Source organism: Orcinus orca, chromosome 4 (assembly GCF_937001465.1).
Source record: "Orcinus orca chromosome 4, mOrcOrc1.1, whole genome shotgun sequence".
In the NCBI taxonomy this organism is placed as follows: domain Eukaryota; kingdom Metazoa; phylum Chordata; class Mammalia; order Artiodactyla; family Delphinidae; genus Orcinus; species Orcinus orca.
In genome coordinates this window covers 44,887,778-44,908,132 of record NC_064562.1, presented here as the reverse complement: position 1 = coordinate 44,908,132, position 20,355 = coordinate 44,887,778, and the positions used below count along the sequence as shown (strand labels likewise).

Genomic DNA, 20,355 nt, shown 5'->3' with positions numbered 1-20,355 from the left:
GCTTTATAACAAAGTGAATCAGTTATATATATACATATGTCCCCATATCTCTTCCCTCTTGCATCTCCCTCCCTCCCACCCTCCCTATCCCACCCCTCTAGGTGGTCACAAAGCACCGAGCTGATCTCTCTGTGCTATGTCACGCAATTTCTTTCATGCAATTTCTCAGGCACAGGTTTGAAACTGCTTTTGCACTTAAATTGAAAGTTAAGCAAAATACAATTGAATTAGGCCTACTATCATGCAAGCCTTTCTGTGGGAACCAAGCCTATGTTTACACATTTTCATTTTTTCTTTCACTATTCATAGAAAAACTAATTTGTTGAAAATCATCCTCAGTGTTTTGAGTTGGAACACATTACTAGATTCATTGACTGAAAATACTTTCATGATTGTTTAAATTTAGATGTTTCAGAGATTACTTCATCAAAGAGCTGTTGATTTAATGAGGTTTCCATTGAAAATGCATAGTCACAATGGATAATAGATAATAGAATGATATACAGGCAAACAATAACCTCACATTTTACTAACATATAGGTCCTTGTAATCAAACTGCCAGAGTTTAATGAACCCAAAGATTCCCTAGATGCTTTACAGTTTCTTGAAAGCGATGAGATTGTGATGGAGGAGGACTTCAAAGCTAATATAATAAATATAAGCACTCTGGAGGCTTTAAGAGTAAGACACGTTTTGTTCAGTAGTACGTGATCATCACTCACAGTCATTTTCATTTTACCCTCTCTTCTTCCACGATTACTATCTCTGCAAGCGATTCATCCAAGCACTCAAAACCTTCCTACCAGTTTTCCTCCTTAGTCAGCTTCCTTTCCTCTGCTCTCCTTACTGGATCCCTCACAGCTGTCGGATCGATGTGCAGCTCTTCCCTACACAATCTTCCTTGCCTCCATGTCTCGGAATATGCCATCACCTTTTGCTCCTTTATTTGCACTGACCTGTATTCCCTCTCACAATTGGACTTATTTTTCTAATAAACACAAAAAAACCAACTTTCATAGTTAATTCCATGTGGCCTTTCAAACCTCTATTCACCTCTGCTTTCTCTTTCTGGGAAATCAGGAGTAATTTGTTGTGTGGCTATTTTTATCTTTAGGACTTTGGCCAATCCCCTAAAATTCATTCTGTCTCTATATTATGGATAACGCTAGTGCTACTTTCCTGGTGGATTTGAGGTCATGATTAAACAAGATAATGAATGTAAAGTATGTATTTAGAACAGGGCTGGCACATGGTAAAGTTTTAATAAATATTATCATACTGAAACAAATATATATTTTCCATACATAGTAAGTTGCTAGAACTTTTCTAAGCCTTTCCTTATGCTCAGTTCATCCAGAATAATGCCTCTTTCAGGAGGCATTTATAGAACTCTCTGGATAATTGAGAATACTGAGACCTGTGTCCCTTACAATTAGAATGTCTTAAGTCACATGGATTTCTTCTCATCCTTGGGCTGTTTGAATTTTCAAGTCTTTTTAGACATGAAAATCTTTTTAGATTAGATGATATCAAAGTGTTGGTGGTTGTTAATTTTAGCATAAATACTAGTTAAAGATGTAATTCTTTGTTGACACTTAGGACAGTGCCTGGTATGCAGGGTACACTCAATAAATGGTATCATTATTATTAATGTTGTTGTTATTATGTGTCCAGTGTTTCTCTCTCCTTTCTTTCTGTTCTCCTAAATTAAATGATTACATTGCATTTAAAAATAATGTCCAAAGTGCCTTTTAAAACATTTCAGAATATATTAATTAAAAGACAAGTCAGTAATATCCTAGAGATTATTGTTTACATCACTTAAACTTGGTACATTCATGACATCCTAATTTTGAGATGACTTTTTGAACTAAGAAAGCTAACTCAAGGTGAAGTATCTTACCAGATGTTTTCATTAAAAAATGTTTTTGCACTTCTGTGAAAATCTTCAGAATCAATTCAATAAGTACTTAGAGAGCAACTACCTCAGGCTCAAGTGTTGTATTCTGTGTTAATTCCTAAGGACCATTTGTAGAACGTTAAAATCCAAAAATGGATTCTGAAAAGTTTTGCCAGCTGCCAGGTTGGATTACTTTAAATCCATGTTTTAAAAATGCAAAACTGTTCTAAAGGAAAAGTCTTTAGTAAAAACCTTTACTGTCTAAGTTTCCACAGATATTGTACCCTTTGAAAAAGACAGCTTCAACAAGCCAAGGTCTTTCATTGTGTGCTTACTGAAACTTAAAAAGTAAAAAGAAAAAAAAAATTAAAAACAAGCACTTGGAAAACAAAACAAAAAAAAAACAACAAAAAAAAAAACCCAAGCACTTGGGGCCAAAAAAGGTCTTCAAAGACATTTCGTTGAGTTTCTTTCCTTTAGGAAATTCACAAATTCTTCCTTGTAACCAAAATTTTTGAAATAACACAATCATTAATGTATTTTGTTATCGGATTTGTTCACAAGACCATTTCCAGAAACTTGTTTTGCGATACTCTCCCTGCAAAAGTGGATCTTCAGTTACTTGAGAACTAACCATGAAATTTTTGTCCTTCACAGCACTGTTTTAGAACAAGATTAGGAGCGTTGATCTATAGTATTTTGTCTACATATTCTTTTAAATTTTGGATTGCAATTTGCATCTCTCCCGTGGGTGCATGTTTCGCCGAAGTCCGGTCAGTTGATGGTGTCAGACCTGAACTTGGACTGGGTAATTTGAGACGGCGTTCCTAGGAGTTAGAAGGAAGCCTGAAACGCTAGCAAGACACGGGGGTGGGATTAACGTCCACAGCTCCGCACCGGTTCCCAACTGATTGGAAGGGACGAAGTGGGTGGAACCTTCTGACCCTGCCCCCGCCCCCCCCCGCCTCCGTTGCTGGGGACGCTCCGACCAAGGCAACCGCAATGGATCAGGAAGAGGGGTGGACCACCGTGGACAATATAGTCACTCAGTTCAACACCTATGAAGATTTCCTGGATTCGCAGATTACTACACTGGACTTGTACTACCTGGAGGTAAGGGCGGCAGCCCCGCAGGGTGGCCACAGCTTCGCGTTCCTCGGTGCCTCCCGAGCCCCCGCGTCGTGGGGTGTTCGCCGCCTGGCGGTGGACCGCGGGAACGGCCGACTCCGCAGTTTCCCGACTGCTGTACGGCGGGGCCTGGGTCCGTACAGAATTCGGGGCCCTGGCGTCCGTGACCGGCACAGAACCGCGCACGCGCGCGCACGTACACTCGCTGCGGGGCCTGGAATGTCTGTACGGCGGCCTCCGTCGCCCCGCTCCTGGCCCGTACCCTTTCCAAAGTCCTACTCCTTTGAGGAACGGGGCTGGATTCCGAGGCCCACTGAGACCCTTCCGGGGTCTGCAATTCAGGTCTGACACTGTTTCTCTCTCCTTTGCCAGTTTGTACTAAAGAACAGAAGACAGTATCCTCCCAGGTGTATCTAGTATATACTAGGCATTTGGTTCCATGAACTTCCACCCCAAGCTAGTTGACTCAGAAAGCCCTTTAATTACGGATACACGTTACAGCTCCCTGGCATTGCAGGCATGAGCTGATTCATTTTTATCGAGTTGATTGTTCACAACTATAGTTGATAGTTAAAAAAAAAAAAAATCCTGCAACACAGCAAAATCGGACGTAATTGGGATTGGCTACTGTCTTCCTCTCAGCAGCCATCCTCCGACATGCCTCTTAAAGGTGTGGGGATGGGCAGGAAGCTGATAGGGGGCGGGGGGGGGCGGCGCGGAGGGATGGAGTTCTTGTGCTCTTTGGGGAGAACCAAGTTGCGCGGGGAAAATAATAGACTACGGGTCCTGGGAAGCAGGAGGTGGACAGTGGTCCCTAGAGCCGTGGCGTATTCCCAGACTAGGCCGACTAAATGGGCACTGACTTGGATTCTCCTGCCCTGGACCCATGCCACAGAGCCGCCAATTGCCCCTCTCTATTTAGGCCAGGAAGAACAAGGGCCTCTGTTTGGGGTCACACCATACCTGAGTCTGAGAAGGATTTGTATCCTGCAGTCAATCCCCAAACTCCTTATGCGCAACAACGTGATTCAGCCGTTTAGGGGACTGAAATTTTTGGACTTCAGTGATCGTGTTCAAAGTGAGATTTTACTTCAGTGTAGATTCCAAGGTCTGAAAAGTGCTTATCCTGCAAAACACATTCATGTTCTAGATAGGAACATAATTTTAAGGAGCTAGAATCATCTAATTTTAGTCCTATCTCTGCTAAGAACAAGTTGTGTGACCTTGGACAGATAATTTGATCTTTCTGGAATTAACTGTTAAAAAAAGCCAGGTGGTATTTCCAACATATCTTCTGATTTCAAAAACAAGCTTTTGAATATTTTATACAGATAACATGTTTAAAATCATGAAGGTTCCGTTTTATGCCTTGCATGGAAGTCACTGCAATGAAGGGGAAATAGTAGTGGTGCCAAACAATGTTTGCATCTAAGGTTTTGAATATCTAAATAAACAAGAATGAAATATAGACAATAAATATCCCAATAGGCTATAATCATCTTTGTAGCACTTGTGGAAAATTGCCAAGCTTAAGCTTGATATCCTTAAGAAGGATTTCAACTTTTTTAAAGGCAGAGGTTTTTTTTTTTTTCACGTGAATTAGAAACTAAGAGCATTAACGTTGATTAGGAGTGAGAAATTAATACTTTGTTTCATCAATCAGAATTTTAAAGTTCTGCAAAATGGGAAATGGTGACCATGTTTAGGCGAAAGGTAAAGAAATTTACTTTTAAATTTGGCATTGGTTAAGACAGTTGCTGTCAACCAGCCTCTTTCATTGGCCACCTTAGCGCTGGCATGATGGGCACAGGGAGGAAGATGGAGGCTACACATGGGCCCAGTAGGGTGGGCTTCCACTTGTCAAGGCTGATGTAGCTACTGGCTACCTCAGAATGTCCAACTTGGATGACAGGCATTCGACTGTCAGCAAGCAAGTCGAATGCCTCCGATATAGCACCATTTTTCAAGGGAACCAACTAGCCACTTGGTGGCAACTGAAAGCATTGGGCCCCTTCAACTTTGGAAGGGTCAGCAATTCAGTGTGATAGGAACAGCCACATTTGGTAGTAATGGGTTTGCTCTTCTGGCTGTAGTCATAACACTGCTCTGCTACCTAATGGAATATTTTTTTCTCTTGGCTTTATTGAGATCTCATTGACATATAGCACTGCCTGAGTTTAAGGTATAGAGCATAATGACTTAACTTACATATTTTGCAAAATGATTACCACAATAAGTTTAGTTAACATCTGTCATCTCATGTAGATGAAAGAGAAAAAAAGAAAAAATGGTGTTTTCCTTGTGATGAGAACTTTTAGGATTTACTGTCTTGGCAACGTTCAGCTCTACCACCCAGCAATGGTAGCCATAGTCATCAGGTTGTGCATTACATCTCCAGGCCTAATTTATACCTGGAAGTTTGTACCTTTTGACCACGGGCATCCAATCCCTTCATCTGGTAACCACATATCTGATCTCTTTGAGTTTGTTTTTTTGTGTGTGTGTTTGTTTGTTTTTAGATTCCACATATAAGTGAGATACAGCATTTGTCTTTCTTAGTCTGACTTATTTCACTTAGCATAATGTCCTCAAGGTCCATCCATGTCGTTGATGATGGCAGAATTTCCTTCTTTTTCATGGCTGAATAGTATTCAGTATGGCTGAATGGTACACCACTTTTCTTTATCCATTGATCTGTTGATGGACTCTTATGTTGTTGTTTCCATGTCTTGGCAGTTGTAAATAATGCTATAATGAACATGCGGGTGCAGATATCTCTTCAACATAGTGTTTCTGTTTCCTATGGATGTATTCCCAGAAGTGGAATTGCTGGCTTGTGTGGTAGTTCTATTTGTAATTTTTTGAGGAACTTCATATTGTTTTCCATAGTGGCTGCAAGCATTCCCTTTTCTCCATATCCTCACTAGCATTTGTTATCGCTTGTCTTTTTGATGATAGCCATTCTAATAGGCTGTGGTAGTATCTCATTGTGATTTTGATTTTCACCCTACTGATTAGTGATGTTGAGCACCTTGTCATGTACCTGTTGGCCATCTGAATATCTTCTTGGGACAATATGTCTATTCAGGTTCTTTGTCCATTTTTAAATTAGATTGTTTATTTTTCTGCTATTGAGTTATATGAGTTTTTCTTTTTTTTATATTTTGGATTTTAACTCCTTATCAGATATATGATTTCCATTCCATATGTGGCCTTTTCATTTTGTTGATCATTTTGCTGTGCAGAAACTTTTTAGTTTGATATAGTCCCACTTATTTACTTTTGATTTTGTTGCTTATGCTTTTGGCGTCAAATCCAAAAAATCATTGCCTAGACCCTTCAATGAGCTTTTTTCCTGTTTTCTTCTATGAGTTTTACGGTTTCAGGTTTTACATTTAAGTCTTTAATCCATTTCAAGTTAATTTTTGTGAGTCATGTAAGATTTGGGTCTAGTTTCGTTATTTTACATGTGACTATCAAATTTTCCTGGCACCACTTATGGAAAAGACTGTCTTTTCTCTATTGAATATTCTTGGTTCACTTGTCAAATGTTAGTTGACCATATGCATGGGTTTATTTCTGGGCTCTCAATTATGTTCCATTGGTCTATGTGTCTGTTTTATGCCATTACCATACTATTTTGATTACTATAATTTCCTAATATAGCTTGAAATCAGGAATTGTGATGCCTCCCAGTTTGTTGTTCTTTTCCGAGATTACTTTGACTGTTTGGGGTCTTTTGTAGTTCCATATAAATTTTAGGATTTTTTTTCTACTTCTGTAAAAAATTGTCATTAAAATCTTGATGGGAATTGCATAGCATCTATAGATGGGGTCTTATGGAATGACTATTTCATCCACAGGCACAGGGTCCCATTTACCACTGTGTCAGACTACGGACCTAGGCTACAACAGAGGAGCTGTGGGAATAAGGACCTGAGCATGTGGTTCACTTTTAATGATATAGTCCGAAATATTCAGAGCTGCCAGCAGATAGATCATTGGAATGGGTTGCTAAAAGCATAAATAAGTGCCAATTTGGAGATGATAGTTTCAGAGAATGGGTGCCGTCCACCATGATACAGCATATACTTAGCATCCAAGATCTTTGCACTGAGCTTTGTTCCCTTTTTCTGGGAACTAAGAGGTTAAAGCACCTAACCTAAAGAATTTGGACTTTCTTTCCTCACTGGGGGCTCTGCGGGTTAATTGTCCTGGTACTAAATGGGGGAACATGCCATCAGGTGACTTGGTGAGAGTCAGTTGAATTAGAAGTTATAACTCTTGCCTGGAATCTTCAGGCTCCTTGTCTAGGAATCAGGAGGCAAGAAGAGAGTCACCATCTCGGCAAGCATAATTGAGCTTTACTGTCAGGAAAAGTTAGGACTCATAAAATCAGTCATGAAGGAATGTGTTTGGAATTCTGGTGACTCACTTGGATGCCTCTTGGTAATCTCTCTCTCAGTTGTGGTGGTAAATGTACAAGGGCAGCAACCCAGACTTGAAAAGGGCTTCAGAGCCCTCAGGAATGAGGGTCTGGCTCACACCACTTGATATGCTACCAAGACCAGCAGAGGTGTTAGTTGAGGGTGAGGAGAATCTAGACTAGGTGGCAGAGGTAGGAGATGGTAGTTGTGTGGTTCTGAGTCAAGCTGCAGCAACAAGGGCTGAAGTTTACCCCAGTATCTTTCTTCTTCTTGCATACATCTGAGTAGTCTTCAAAAATGTATATATTTGTAATAAATTTTATTTATTTATTTATTTATGGCTGCGTTGGGTCTTCGTTGCTGCACACGGGCTTCCTCTAGTTGCGGCGGGCGGGGGCTTCTCATTGCCGTGGCTTCTCCTGTTGCAGAGCACGGGGTCCAGGGCACATGGGCTTCAGTATTATACTACATAAATATTTTCATTATATGTAAATATATATATTATTCTTCATTTATATTTTCCACACAAAAAGTAATATTTATATCTTTCTGTAACAAAAAAAATCGACATTAAATCTTGGAGGCCATTTAATGTCACTCTATATAGGTCTTCCTATTCTTTATAAGTTGCTACATTGAATCCACTGTTTACTTAGGTTGGTCCTTTGGAAGTTCATTTTCCTTATTGCAATATCTCAAACAACAGTGAAATGAACGTCTTTTGTACATCCTCTTTGTGTGCAGTTGTAAATGAATCAAAAAGTAGAATTGATGGGTCATAATAAACATGGTCAAAGTGCCCTCCAGAGTAGTCATTTACTCTCCCACCAGCATGTATGAGACACCTTTTCTCTCAGACAGTCACCAGCACTTGATATTGTCGACCCTTTTATTTTTTGTCAAATCATATGTGAAAAAAACCTCGTTGTTTTAATTTTAATTTCTCTGATTATTAGTGAGGTTGACCATCTTTTAAATTTTTCCTGGCCATTTGCATTTCTTTTGCGAATTGCCTATTGCTCTTCCTTGATTCCACCGCCCCCCACCCCCAGCTTGTTTTTCAAACTTTCTTTCCTCTCTTCAGGCTCTTAGTGGATGACTTCATCTTCCAAATCAACAAAAAGAGTCAATCAGACTGGAACCCTCTTCAGTTTTCTACCATGAAACTTATAAAACCACCTTAATTTCTGCCCATCCTTTCTTCCTTCCCACCTGTGTTGATGGTGTCTACCATGCATGGTGCCTATCTGAATATACTGAATCTGGCATTTGAACACCCATTATCATTATAATGTTTTGGGAATTTTCCCAACTCTGAGTCCCACCTCCCTAAGGTAGAGGCAGAAATTCATCTTCTCAGTTTTCCTTGCTGCTAGTGTATCCTTGTGTGACTTAGGCACTGCTAATCATATACACCTACATGAGACTGCTGTATAGGAAAAGAGTGACATGAGGAAGAAAGCACCATGTAGAATCCATTTTGTATTGACTGAGGTGGTTGAGGCTCTTGACTTTCAGTTGATGCAGTGGCAGAAATTCAGGCGTGTAATGTCCTAGGTCAACATGATGAGTTGCAGTATATGTTTTCAGTGGTGGCAGTGAGGGATATTTGCTGAAATAGTTTGTATGGCTTAGAGTATTGTTTCTGGCTGTGTAGGCTTCAAATTTCACTTTCCCAGGGATCTTTTGAGCTATTGTATTTTAATAATTCCTTTTTATGCTTGGACTGGTTACAGTAAACCCTGCTGTTTACAACTAATAGGCTTGACTGATGATGGTCACTTGCATTCTCTACCCTTTCCTTTCATATATTTAGGGAACTACCTCTATTGATTAGCTCCTCTCACCTTTAATTCCAACAGTCCCTTCTGTGCTCAATGAGGTATCTCCCATTCTCCCCTCCATATCTGTCTTTTCTTCCTTTTTTACAGTTATCCTTTTTGAATGAATTGTAAAATCCTTAATCTTCATTTCCTCCATCTTCTGTTTTTCAACCCACTGCTAGCTGGCTCCCATCTTCACATTCAATAGAAATTGTTCTTGCCATGGTGACAAGTGAGGGATGTGTCACTAAATCCAATGGACACTTTCTGGTTTAATCATTCAGTCTTCCATTGGAAGGATGGATTGGATTGTTTTACAACTAGAGGCAAGAGAGTTTTTCTGAAGCTTTTTAGGTATATTAAAAAAAGAAGAAGTTGTGGCTGAAGTAGACACTGTGGATTGTAGAGCCCTGGATATAATCAAGCTTGCTTCCTTCCTTGCTTGCTTGCTTCCTTCCTTCCCTCCCTCTCACCCTCCCCCATTCCTCCCTCCTTCCTTTCCTTCCTACCCGTCATCTGTCTATCCATTTTCCTTGTAAATATGAAATAGAATAAATCTATAATAGCACTAGGAGACATGAAAGGATGCTACTCTACAGGATCAGAAATTGTGCTTATTTCTGATAAGTTAGAGATTGACAAGATAGAGAAAACCATAGCCCAAAATTAATAAATAAGAACAGTGTTGGGAAGGTAAAGCAGATTTAGAGAAAAGTCAGAGATAACAATAATACAAAAAGCAAGAGAGAACCTATAATTGATTAAAGAAGTTAATTCTGCATTAGCTAAGCCAGAGGTGTATCCTATCCCCAGCATATACCTACAATGTTTAACCCAAGGGTAAATGAGAGAACTGCTCTCTAAAAAAAGTGCCTAGCAAGGAGTCCTGGAGCAGGTAAAGGGGCTTGAGAGATAATCAAAACTAAGTGTGAAGTAGCTAGATAGTGCTAGAAGTCCAGAATAGATGTTGGAGAGGAGAAGATAATCTGGAGAGAGTTACACTTATTACCAAGTCCTTCTTATTTTGGTAATTAGGTTGGAGAGTGTGGAATTTACCCCAGACCGCCTTCCTTCTTCATGTCCGCATCCTCAAGTGGAGTCTGTACATTGCTATACTCTGCTCTTTTACACATAACTTCCTCAGTTCATCTATTCAGAGGAGAAACCAGTTAGGGAATCAGATCTGTACGACTATAGAGGGAATCCATGCTAATGACTTTGCTAATTACCCAGTTCTCTATTCATAACTATGTATTCCGAGATGTTTGAGGGAACACAGGAGCATGAAAGAGAGGGCCTAAGATGAATAGAGGAGAACAAGTAATGTCAGACAAAACAAAACACTCAAAACCCTGAGGCAACTTTAAATAAATTCCAATTTTCTACCTTACAGGCATTTTAATATGTATAATATGAAGTCTGTAAGCAAAATAATAGACTGGTATGAAAAGGGAGCAATCAGAGAGCAAGAAAGAATTCTTAGAAATTAAAAACTTGATAACATTTTTAAAAGAGGTAATTAATGGAAGGAGAATGTCACTTTTAAAGGACAATTTAATGATCTGGAAGTTAAAGTTGATGTAATTACCCAGAATGCAGTAAGAAAAAAATGAGGAAAATAAGAATTATATGAAGGAAAGTATGAACAAATAATTCCAGGAGGCTCAATATTTATCTAATAGATATTCCAGAAAGAAATTATACAGAAAATGAGGGGGATAAAATAATCAATGAAATAACAACAACAACAAAAATTCTCTGTGTTGGAGATAAGTGCAAGATTGTAAGTGCCCATCTTACAATCACTTGCTTAGTAGGATGAATGAAAAAGATCCACACCTTGGCAGATAGTGGTAGAATTACAGAACTCTGAGAATAAAATGATAGTTCAAAAATAATTCAAATTACATGACATCAAAATTAAAAACTTATGTGTATTGAAAGACACCATCAATAGAGTCAAAAGGCAACCCATAGAATGGGAGGAAATATTTGCAAATTATATATCTGATAGGGGTTAATATCCAGAATACGGAAAAAACTACAGTTGAACAACACAAAAGCAAATAATCCAATTAAAAATTGGGCAAAGAACTTGAAAAGATGTTTCTCCAAAGAATGTATGCAAATGACCAATAAGCACATAAAAAGGTGTCAACATCATTAATCATTAGGGAAATGCAAGTCAAAACCACAATGGCATATCACTTCACACCCATTAGGATAGCTATTATCAAAAAAAAGTAGAAAATGACAAGTGTTGGTGAGGATGTGGAGAGACTGGAACACTGTACACTGCTGGTGGGGATGTAAAAAGGTGCAGCCATTGCGGAAATAAATTAAATAAATGGCAGCTCCTCAAAAAATTAGAAAGAAAATTACCATATGATCTAGAGATTCCATTTCTGGATACTATGTAGCCAAAAGAATTGAAAGCAGGAACTTCAACAGATATTTGTATACTCATGTTGATAGTAGCATTATTCACAATTGCCAAAGGTAGAAGCAACTCAAGTGTCTACTGATGGATGAATGCATAAACAGAATGTGGTATATATCTACAATGGAATATTATTAAGCCTTTAAAATGAAGGAAATTCTGAAACATGCTACAACATGGAAGTCTTGAGGACATTATTCTAAGCAAAATAAGTAGCCACAAAAAGACAAACACTGTGTAATTCCACTTATATGAGGTGCCTAGGGTAGTCAAATTCACAGAGACAGAAAGTAGAATGGTCATTGCCAGGGCCTTGGGGGAAGGGAAGATGGGGAGCTATTGTTTAACTGGCACATAGTTTCAGTTTTGTAAGATAAAAAGAGTTGTGGTGACAGATGGTAGTGATGATAATGTCACAATAACATGAATATATTTAATACCACTGTACCGTACACTTAAAATGGTTAGTTTTATGTCATGTATATTTTACCACAATTTTAAAAATAATTCAGAGTGTCAACAAATAACCTGTAAATGGGAATCAGCTTGATCCTAGACTTTGCATTCCTAATAGAGATTCCTAGAAGAAAATGGAGTAATATCTTTAAACTTCTTAGGAAACTTTACTTTGAGCCTAGAATTCTGTCCCTGGCTATATTCTGTCCCTGTTTGGCCCCTGAGATTCTGTCTTACCTTGAGTTCTATCCTACCCCAACGTGCTCTGTGCTGTGTGCCCCAAGAGGTTGATTTCTGTTGACTACTTCAACTGGACTCCCTTTACATTTGGCCAGTTGGGTTCAGCCAATAAGAGGCACCAGTAAGAAATTAGAAGCCAGGAGGCTGGGCATTGTTTTTCAGACTCCTTCCATACTATGCTGCAGGTTAGCAGTCGATATTTTCTTCCACCAAGCCAAAACTCAGGGTCTGATAACACTGTCCTACAGCCATCTCCCTGTGTCCTATTAGTTGCTCCCTCCCCTTACCTCATTTGCATAGGTTAATGGCTACTAATACAATAGCTTACTGCTGTTGCTAGCTGCAGGGTATTTCATTGTCCCACTTGGATTTCTCTTAACCTGGTGAATACCTTTGTAAATTAACTCAGCCATTCAGTTTCCTTCAGTTACTCCATTTAAATACATCATCTATTTCCTGCCTGGACTCTGACTAAATAAACTAATATTCAAATGGGAATGCAAAATGAAGACCTTTTTTGGGAAAAATCAAGGACTCATAAAACCACCTACAGATCTCTTCTGAATTCATAACTTGAGCAAATGCTTCATATATTTTTACACAGATTTTCAAATTATTACTATAAACTTGTATGTAGTTTTCTTTTATCTGTTGTTATGGCTCTTTTCTGATTTCTAAAATTGTTTGTGTATTCCTTCTTTTCCACCATAAATCTTGCCAAATGTTATCTATTTTATTGGTCTTTTAAAAGAATAAGCTCTTGAGGGACTTCCCTGGTGGTCCAGTGGCTAAGACTTTGCGCTCCCAGTGCAGGGGGCCTGGGTTTGATCCCTGGTCAAGGAACTAGATCGACATGCCACAACTAAAGATCCCGCATGCCACACCTAAAGATCCCGCATGCCGCAACTAAAGATCCCATGTACTGCACTGAAGATCCTGTATGCCGCAACTAAGGCCCAGTGCAGCCAAATAAATAAATAAGTAAATAGTAAAAAAAACAAAACAAAGAGGAAGCTCTTGAAATCAACTATACTTCAATTAAAAAAAACAGAATAAGCTCTTGGCTTTCATTAGACAATTAAAGCTGACTGGATTTGTATATTTTAATTTCTATTTTATTCAGTTTCATAATGAAATGAACAGTTCATTCAGTTGTTTTTATTCTTTCCTTCTATATCATTTTGATGTATTTTGTTATTCTTTCTCTAGTTAAATGGTTAGCTGTTTATTTTCAAGCTTTCTTTTCTCTATTAAATGCACCGATGCAGTTTTTCTGTGTATTTTATTAAGGTTTCATATACAATTTCCTTGCCAAAATTTTTAAACTCTGTATGACAAAATATAAATCAAATGATAAGCAACTAGCTGAGAATAAATATTTGTAAAATGTGTACTCAACAAGGACTTGCTGTATAGAATATAGCTTTATAAATCAATAGTAAATACAATCCAATAGAAAAATGAGCAAATTTAACAAACAGGTAATTCTTATATGGATACTAAAAAATAATAATTATTTGAAAAGTTGTGTATATATGGCATAATATCTTTATGGAAAAAAGCTTTTAAAAATCATGAAACTATGTCAAATATTTTCCCCTTTCATAATGTGGGTAGTCCTGTGTAACTAACCTGCCACCAAATGGCTGGCTAATCCCCAAACCGTGAGCTTCTCATTTTCTTTTCCCAAGGCCTTCAACACACTTGGAAGCAACCAATACCATTATGTTTCTTATTGCCACTAAATTGTCCTCTGGAAGCAAACACTTGGTTACCTAAAGCTCTGTTTTCATTGCATGTCTTTAAAGGTGATAAATAACTTGGCCTCTGCATTTCACTGACTACAGTATAATCTTTTCTAGTGTAAACAGGGCTTGTAATACTTTTAATAAGATCAGAGAACCAATTCTAGGTAACCCAGAACCAACTCAGAGAACCCACCCTTAAATTTCTGTTCCTCTGGAACCATTGCCAATAGCTAATTGTGACTCATTCAGGGTTCAGTCAGAGAAGCAGAACACACACACATACATATATATGTAGATGTAGATATATGTGTGTCACATGTATTTACTTTTTTATAGAGATTTGCCCCTATACAATTATGAGAACTGTTTAAATGGTCAATGAAAGGCTGTTTCTTTGGTGTCTGGTGCTGGAACCTGAAGTCATTAGGACAGACAGCCAAGAAGGAAACGTACATGAGAATTATGGGAAACAAGGGCAAACAGACCTGCAAGGATGAGCTAGAATTCATAAGGACAAACTGGAACTTGGATCAGGCCCTCACCTCTTTCACACCTCCAACTTTGATGGTAGAAGAGATCTGCAGAAGAAGCTGGCACCTTTAGTCACAGAGCTTAACACACTCATGCACTTGGCCCAGGAGTTGGAGGAGGTACAGGAGAAGCTTCTATAAGAGCTAGAACAATATGGCTTCTCCTTTTCTGTCTTCCAAATCTATTGCAAATGTCTCTTGTGGCCCAATGTAACCTGTAACTATCTAAGGAAGAAAAATTATGGAAACAAAGCTCCAGCTTAGCTAAGTTGACAGAATACAAATTCACTACATCTGCCACATGTTAATTTTTTCACAAGGAGAATGTATTTATGTCTGACTTATATAATTAAAAATTAATGAAAAGAAAAGCATGTAATTTTCTTAAACCATTTTATAGGACTTGTGTAACCCTGACATCAATCTAGAGAAGAATAGCACAAAATGGAAAGCTAAAGACTAATTTTACTTATGAACTGGAGGAAAAGAAGTGAAAAATGATCTAGGACTATATTAAGAAATAATAGATCAGAGACTACTAAATACTACTCCTAAGTAGTGTGATTTATCATAGGAATGCAACGATGAGTTCAGACAGGAAAGATTGAACTTCTCATCAGAAATAATACAAGTCATGGGACAATGGGATGACATCTCTAAAGTGCTGAAAGGTAAAAAGTCAGCCTGGAACACTAATCCAGCAAAAATGTCTTTCAAAAATTAAGGTGAAATCACTGAAGAAATCAAAGAGAAAATTTAAAAAAATTCCTGGAGGAAAATGAAAAAGAAAACCCAACGATCCAAAATCTAGGGGATGAAGCAAAATCAGGTCTAAGAGGGAAGTGTATAATGAAAGAAGGTTTTCAAGAGACAAGAAAAATCTCAAATAAACAACCTAACCTTACACCTAAAGGAACTAGAAAAAGAAGAACAAACATAACCCAAAGTGAGTAAACAGAAAGAAATCATAAAGATCAGAGCAGAAATAAATGATGTAGCGACTAGAAAAACAATAGAAAAGATCATTGAAGCTAGGAGCTGTTTCTTTGAAAAGATAAACATAGTTGATAAACCTTTAGCCAGCCTCATCAAAGAAAAAACAGAGAGGACCCAAACAAATAAAATCAGAAATGAAAAAGGAGAAGTTACAACTGACACCACAAAAATACAAAGGATCATAAGAGACTACTATGAACACCTATATGCCAATAAAATGGACAACCTAGAAGAAGTGGACAAATTCCTAGAAATGTACAATGTCCTAAAACTGAACCAGGAAGAAATAGAAAATACGAACAGACCAATTACCAGTAATGAAATTGAATCAGTAATAAACAAACTCCCAACAAACAAAAGCCCAGGACCAGATGGCTTCTCAGGTGAATTCTACTAAATATTTAGAGAAGAGTTAGCACCTATACCTTTCAAACACTTCAAAAAATTAAGGCAGAAGTAATGCTTCCAAACCCATTCTACAAAGCCAGCATCACCCAGATACCAAAACCAGACAAAATCAGGCCAAAAAAGAAAATTACAGCCCAATAGCCTCAAAAATTCTCAACAAAATATTAGCAAACTGAATTCAACACTATATGGAAAGGATCATACAGCATGATCAAGTGAGATTTATCCCAGAGATGCAAGGATGGCTCAATATCCACAAATCAATCAAAGTGATACACCCTATTAACAAACTGATGAAGGAAAATCATATGATCATTTCGATAGATGCAGTAGAAGCTTTCGACAAAATTCAATATCCATTTATGATAAAAACTCTCAACGAAGTGGGTATAAAGGAAACATACCTCAATGTAATAAAGACCATATATGACAAGCCCACAGCTAACATCATACTCAACAGTGGAAGGCTGAAAGTGTTTCCTCTAAGATCAGGAGTAAGACAAGGATGCCCACACATGGCACTTTTGTTCAACATAGTATTGTAAATCCTAACCACAGCAGTCAGAGAAGAAGAAGAAATAAAAGGAATCCAAACTGGAAAGGAAAAAGTAAAAGTGTCCCTGTTTGCAGATGACATGATACTATACATAATAAATTCTAAAGATGTCATCAAAAAACTACTAGGACTCATCAAGGGATTTGGTAAAGTTGCAGTATACAAAATTAATATACAGAAACCTGTTGCTTTTCTATATGCTAACAATGAACTATCAGAAAGGGAAACTAAGAAAACAATCCTGTTTGCAATTGCATCAAAAAGAATAAAATAGTTAGGAATAAATCTAACTAAGGAGGCAGAAGACCTGTACTTGGAAAAATTTAAGACACTGATGAAGAAAAGTGAAGGTGACACAAACAGATGGAAAGATACACAGTACTCATGGATTGGAGGAATTATTGTTAAAATGACCATACTACCCAAGGCAATCTACAGATTCAATGCAATCCCTATAAAAATACCAATGGGATTTTTTCATAGAACTAGAACAAATTCTAAGATTTGTATGGAAACACAGAAGACTTCAAATATCCAAAACAATCTTGATAAAGAAACAAAGCTGGATTTCAAACTATAATACAAAACTATGGTAATCAAAAAAACATGGTACTGGCACAAAAACAGACACATAGATCAATGGAACAGAATAGAGAGCCCAGAAATGAACCCACACTTTAATGGGAAATTAATCTTTGACAAAGCAGACAAGAATATACAAGGGGAAAAAGACAACCTCTTTAATAAATGCTGTTGGGAAAACTGGATAGCTGTATGCAAAAGGGTCAAACTGGACTACCTTCTCACACCATGCACCAAAAGACTTCAATGTAAGACCTGTAACCATGAAACTTCTAGAAGAAAGCATAGGCAGTGTGCTCTTTGACATTGGTCTAGATAATATATTTTTGGATATTTCTCCCCAGGCAAGGAAAACAAAAGGAAAAATAAACAAATGGGATTACATCAAGCTAAAAAGCTTTTGCACAACAAAGGAAACTATCAACAAAACAAAAAGGCCACGTACTGAATGGGAGAATATATTTACAAATGATATATCTGAGAAGGGGTTAATATCCAAAATATACAAAGAACTCATACAGCTCAACATCAAAAAACCCCCAAGCAACCTGATTAAAGAAATGACAGAGAATCTGAATAGACATTTTTCCACAGAAGATATACAGATGGCCAAGAGGTATATGAAAAGATGCTCAATATCACTAGTCATCAGGAAAATGCAAATCAAACCCACAAAGAGATATCACCTCACAACTTTCAGAATGACTATTAACAAATAACAAATAACAAGTATTGGCGAAGGTGTGGAGAAAAGGGAACCTTCATGTACTGTTGGTGGGAATGTAAATTGCTGCAGCCACTGTGGAAAAGAGTATGGAGATTCCTCAAAAATTAAAACCAGAACTACCATACAATCCAGCAGTTCTACTCTTGGGTATTTATCCAAAGAAAATGAAAAACACTAATTTGAAAAGACATGCACCCCTGTTTTCATCATAGCACTATTTACAGTAGGCAAGATATAGAAGGAACCTAAGCACCCATCCACAGATGAATGGATAAAGAAGATGTGGTTGCAATAGCATATTACTCAGCCATAAAAAAGAATGAAATCGTACCATTTCTGAAAACATGGATGGACCTAAAGGGCATTATGCTTAGTAAAATAAGTCAGACAGAGAAAGATACTGTATGATCTCACTTATATGTAGAATCAAAAAAATCAAAACAAATGAACAAATATAACAAAGCAGAAATAGAGTCAGAGATACAGAGAACAAACCAGTGGTTGCCAAAGGGGAGGGAACTGGAGAGAGGAGAGAAATAGGTGAGGGAGATTAAGAGGTACAATCTTCCAGTTGCACAGAATTAAATGAGTCACAGGTATGAAATGTACAGTGTGGGGAATATAGTCAATAACTATGTAATATCTTTGTATGGTGACATATTTGTTAACTAGATATCATGGTGATCATCTTGTAATATATAGAAATATCGAATCACTATGTTGTGTGATAGGACCTAACTTAGTGTTGTAGGTCAATTATACTTCAAAAACAAACAAACAAACATACTCATAGAAAAACATCAGATTTGTGGTTACCAGAGGTTGGGGTGTGGAGGGAGGGGGAATTGAATGAAGGCAGTGAAAAGGTATTGAACTGCCAATTATAAGAGAAATAAGTACTAGGGATCTAATATACAGCATGATAAATATAATTAACACGGCTTTATGTTATATATGAAAGTAAATCCTAAGAGTTCTCATCCCAAGGGAAAAAAAAATATATTTTTCTATTTCTTTAATTTTGTATCTATATGAGATGATAGACGTTCACTAAACTTACTAAGGTAATCATTTCGTGATGTCTATAAGTCAATTATATCTCAATAAAACTGGAAGAAAAAAATTAAGATGAAGTCAATATTTTTTTCAGTAAAACAGAAGCCACAATACTTTTGTTGTTAGCAGACCTTTACTATAAGAATTGTTAAAGTTTTTTAGGTAGAAGGAAAATCATATATTAGTAGGAAACTTAGGTCTACACAAAGGAATGAAAATCACCAGAAATGCTAAATACGTGAATAAATAAAAGTATTTTATTTCTCAGTTTCTTTAAAGATAATTCTTTAAAGATTATTGACCATTTACAGGAGAGAGATGGCTTGTAATTCCACCAGTTAAAACATGGTAATGGTTAAGTGGGGCAACAGCTTCAACTTTGTATCTGATCTTGTCATTTGTAGCAATATACGTGAGTGTCAGTGAGTGCAGAACTATCCAAATGATTCTGTGTGGCTCAGGTAAGGCACACAGGAATGCATAATTCATTCCATATACAAAGTTAGTACAGGAAATTTTTAATGCCCTTTATTATGTAAAATACTCTGTTGACCACAAGCAACTTATATTCCACTAGAAGAACCCCACAGTCTCAGCAGAGCTCACTGCGAGTTCTTCCCGTAAGCTCACTTTAAGTAATGTATTTAAGAAAGTCATTCCACTTTTGTAAATCAAACCCGAAATCTGCATCGCTTTTTCATTTAAATATTAACTCCACTAGGTGGAGGCATTTGCTCAGTTTTGTTGTTCGCACTAAAGCAACCTGGGATAGCAAGTATAGTGAGCAGGGGAACAAGTCAGAAAGAAGGCAAAGCGCCCTTGTGCAAAGCCTGGTGCTTTGCCTTAACTTGGCAAATGTATCCATATTGCTACACAGAGTTCAGCAATTTGCTTTTAGTGTTTAGCAAAGCAAAGTAGCAAAGTTTTCTAGGTTGATGGTGTCTAATTTTTTTCTGTTAGAATAGTTGGAATTTTAAAATAGCCACCATGGGTTGTCTAGATTATTAACCACGAATCTTAAGTTTTCTTATTTAATTCTGTTAGACAGTTCTCGCATTCAGCAGTGATGTAGTAAGTAAGGGTCTGTAACAATAAAATATATGCTGTTTTCTCTATATTTCAGACATTTCATGTTTAATGTAAGGATAATGTAATATGTTAATATACATATTTTTATGTAATACATAAGCCTTTATATTAGTAACTTCAAGTAAAATGTCACCTATTCAAGTTTTGGGGAAATGCTGTTCTTTTTTGAATATGCTATGCAAGTGACAAAAATGTGTGTGACAGTTCTTAAAGTAACTGAAATATAAAAGGTCTAAAGGACTGTGGGGA

At 37.4% G+C, this 20,355-nt stretch overlaps 1 protein-coding gene across 3 annotated transcripts in view; it reads left to right on the top strand.

Moving 5' to 3' along the window:
* Positions 1 to 2,842: 2,842 nt before the first annotated feature.
* CFAP299 (cilia and flagella associated protein 299) overlaps positions 2,843 to 20,355 on the top strand; it is a 624,040-nt gene continuing 606,527 nt past the window's right edge. The window contains exon 1 of one of the 3 annotated variants that reach the window (XM_012536874.3): positions 2,843 to 3,013. In XM_012536874.3, the coding sequence (XP_012392328.1) occupies positions 2,903 to 3,013 (111 nt within the window). In that variant the 5' untranslated portion in view covers positions 2,843 to 2,902. The remainder of the gene's footprint in view (positions 3,014 to 20,355) is intronic. The other 2 variants (XM_004280160.3, XM_004280159.3) reach the window with 2 other exon arrangements.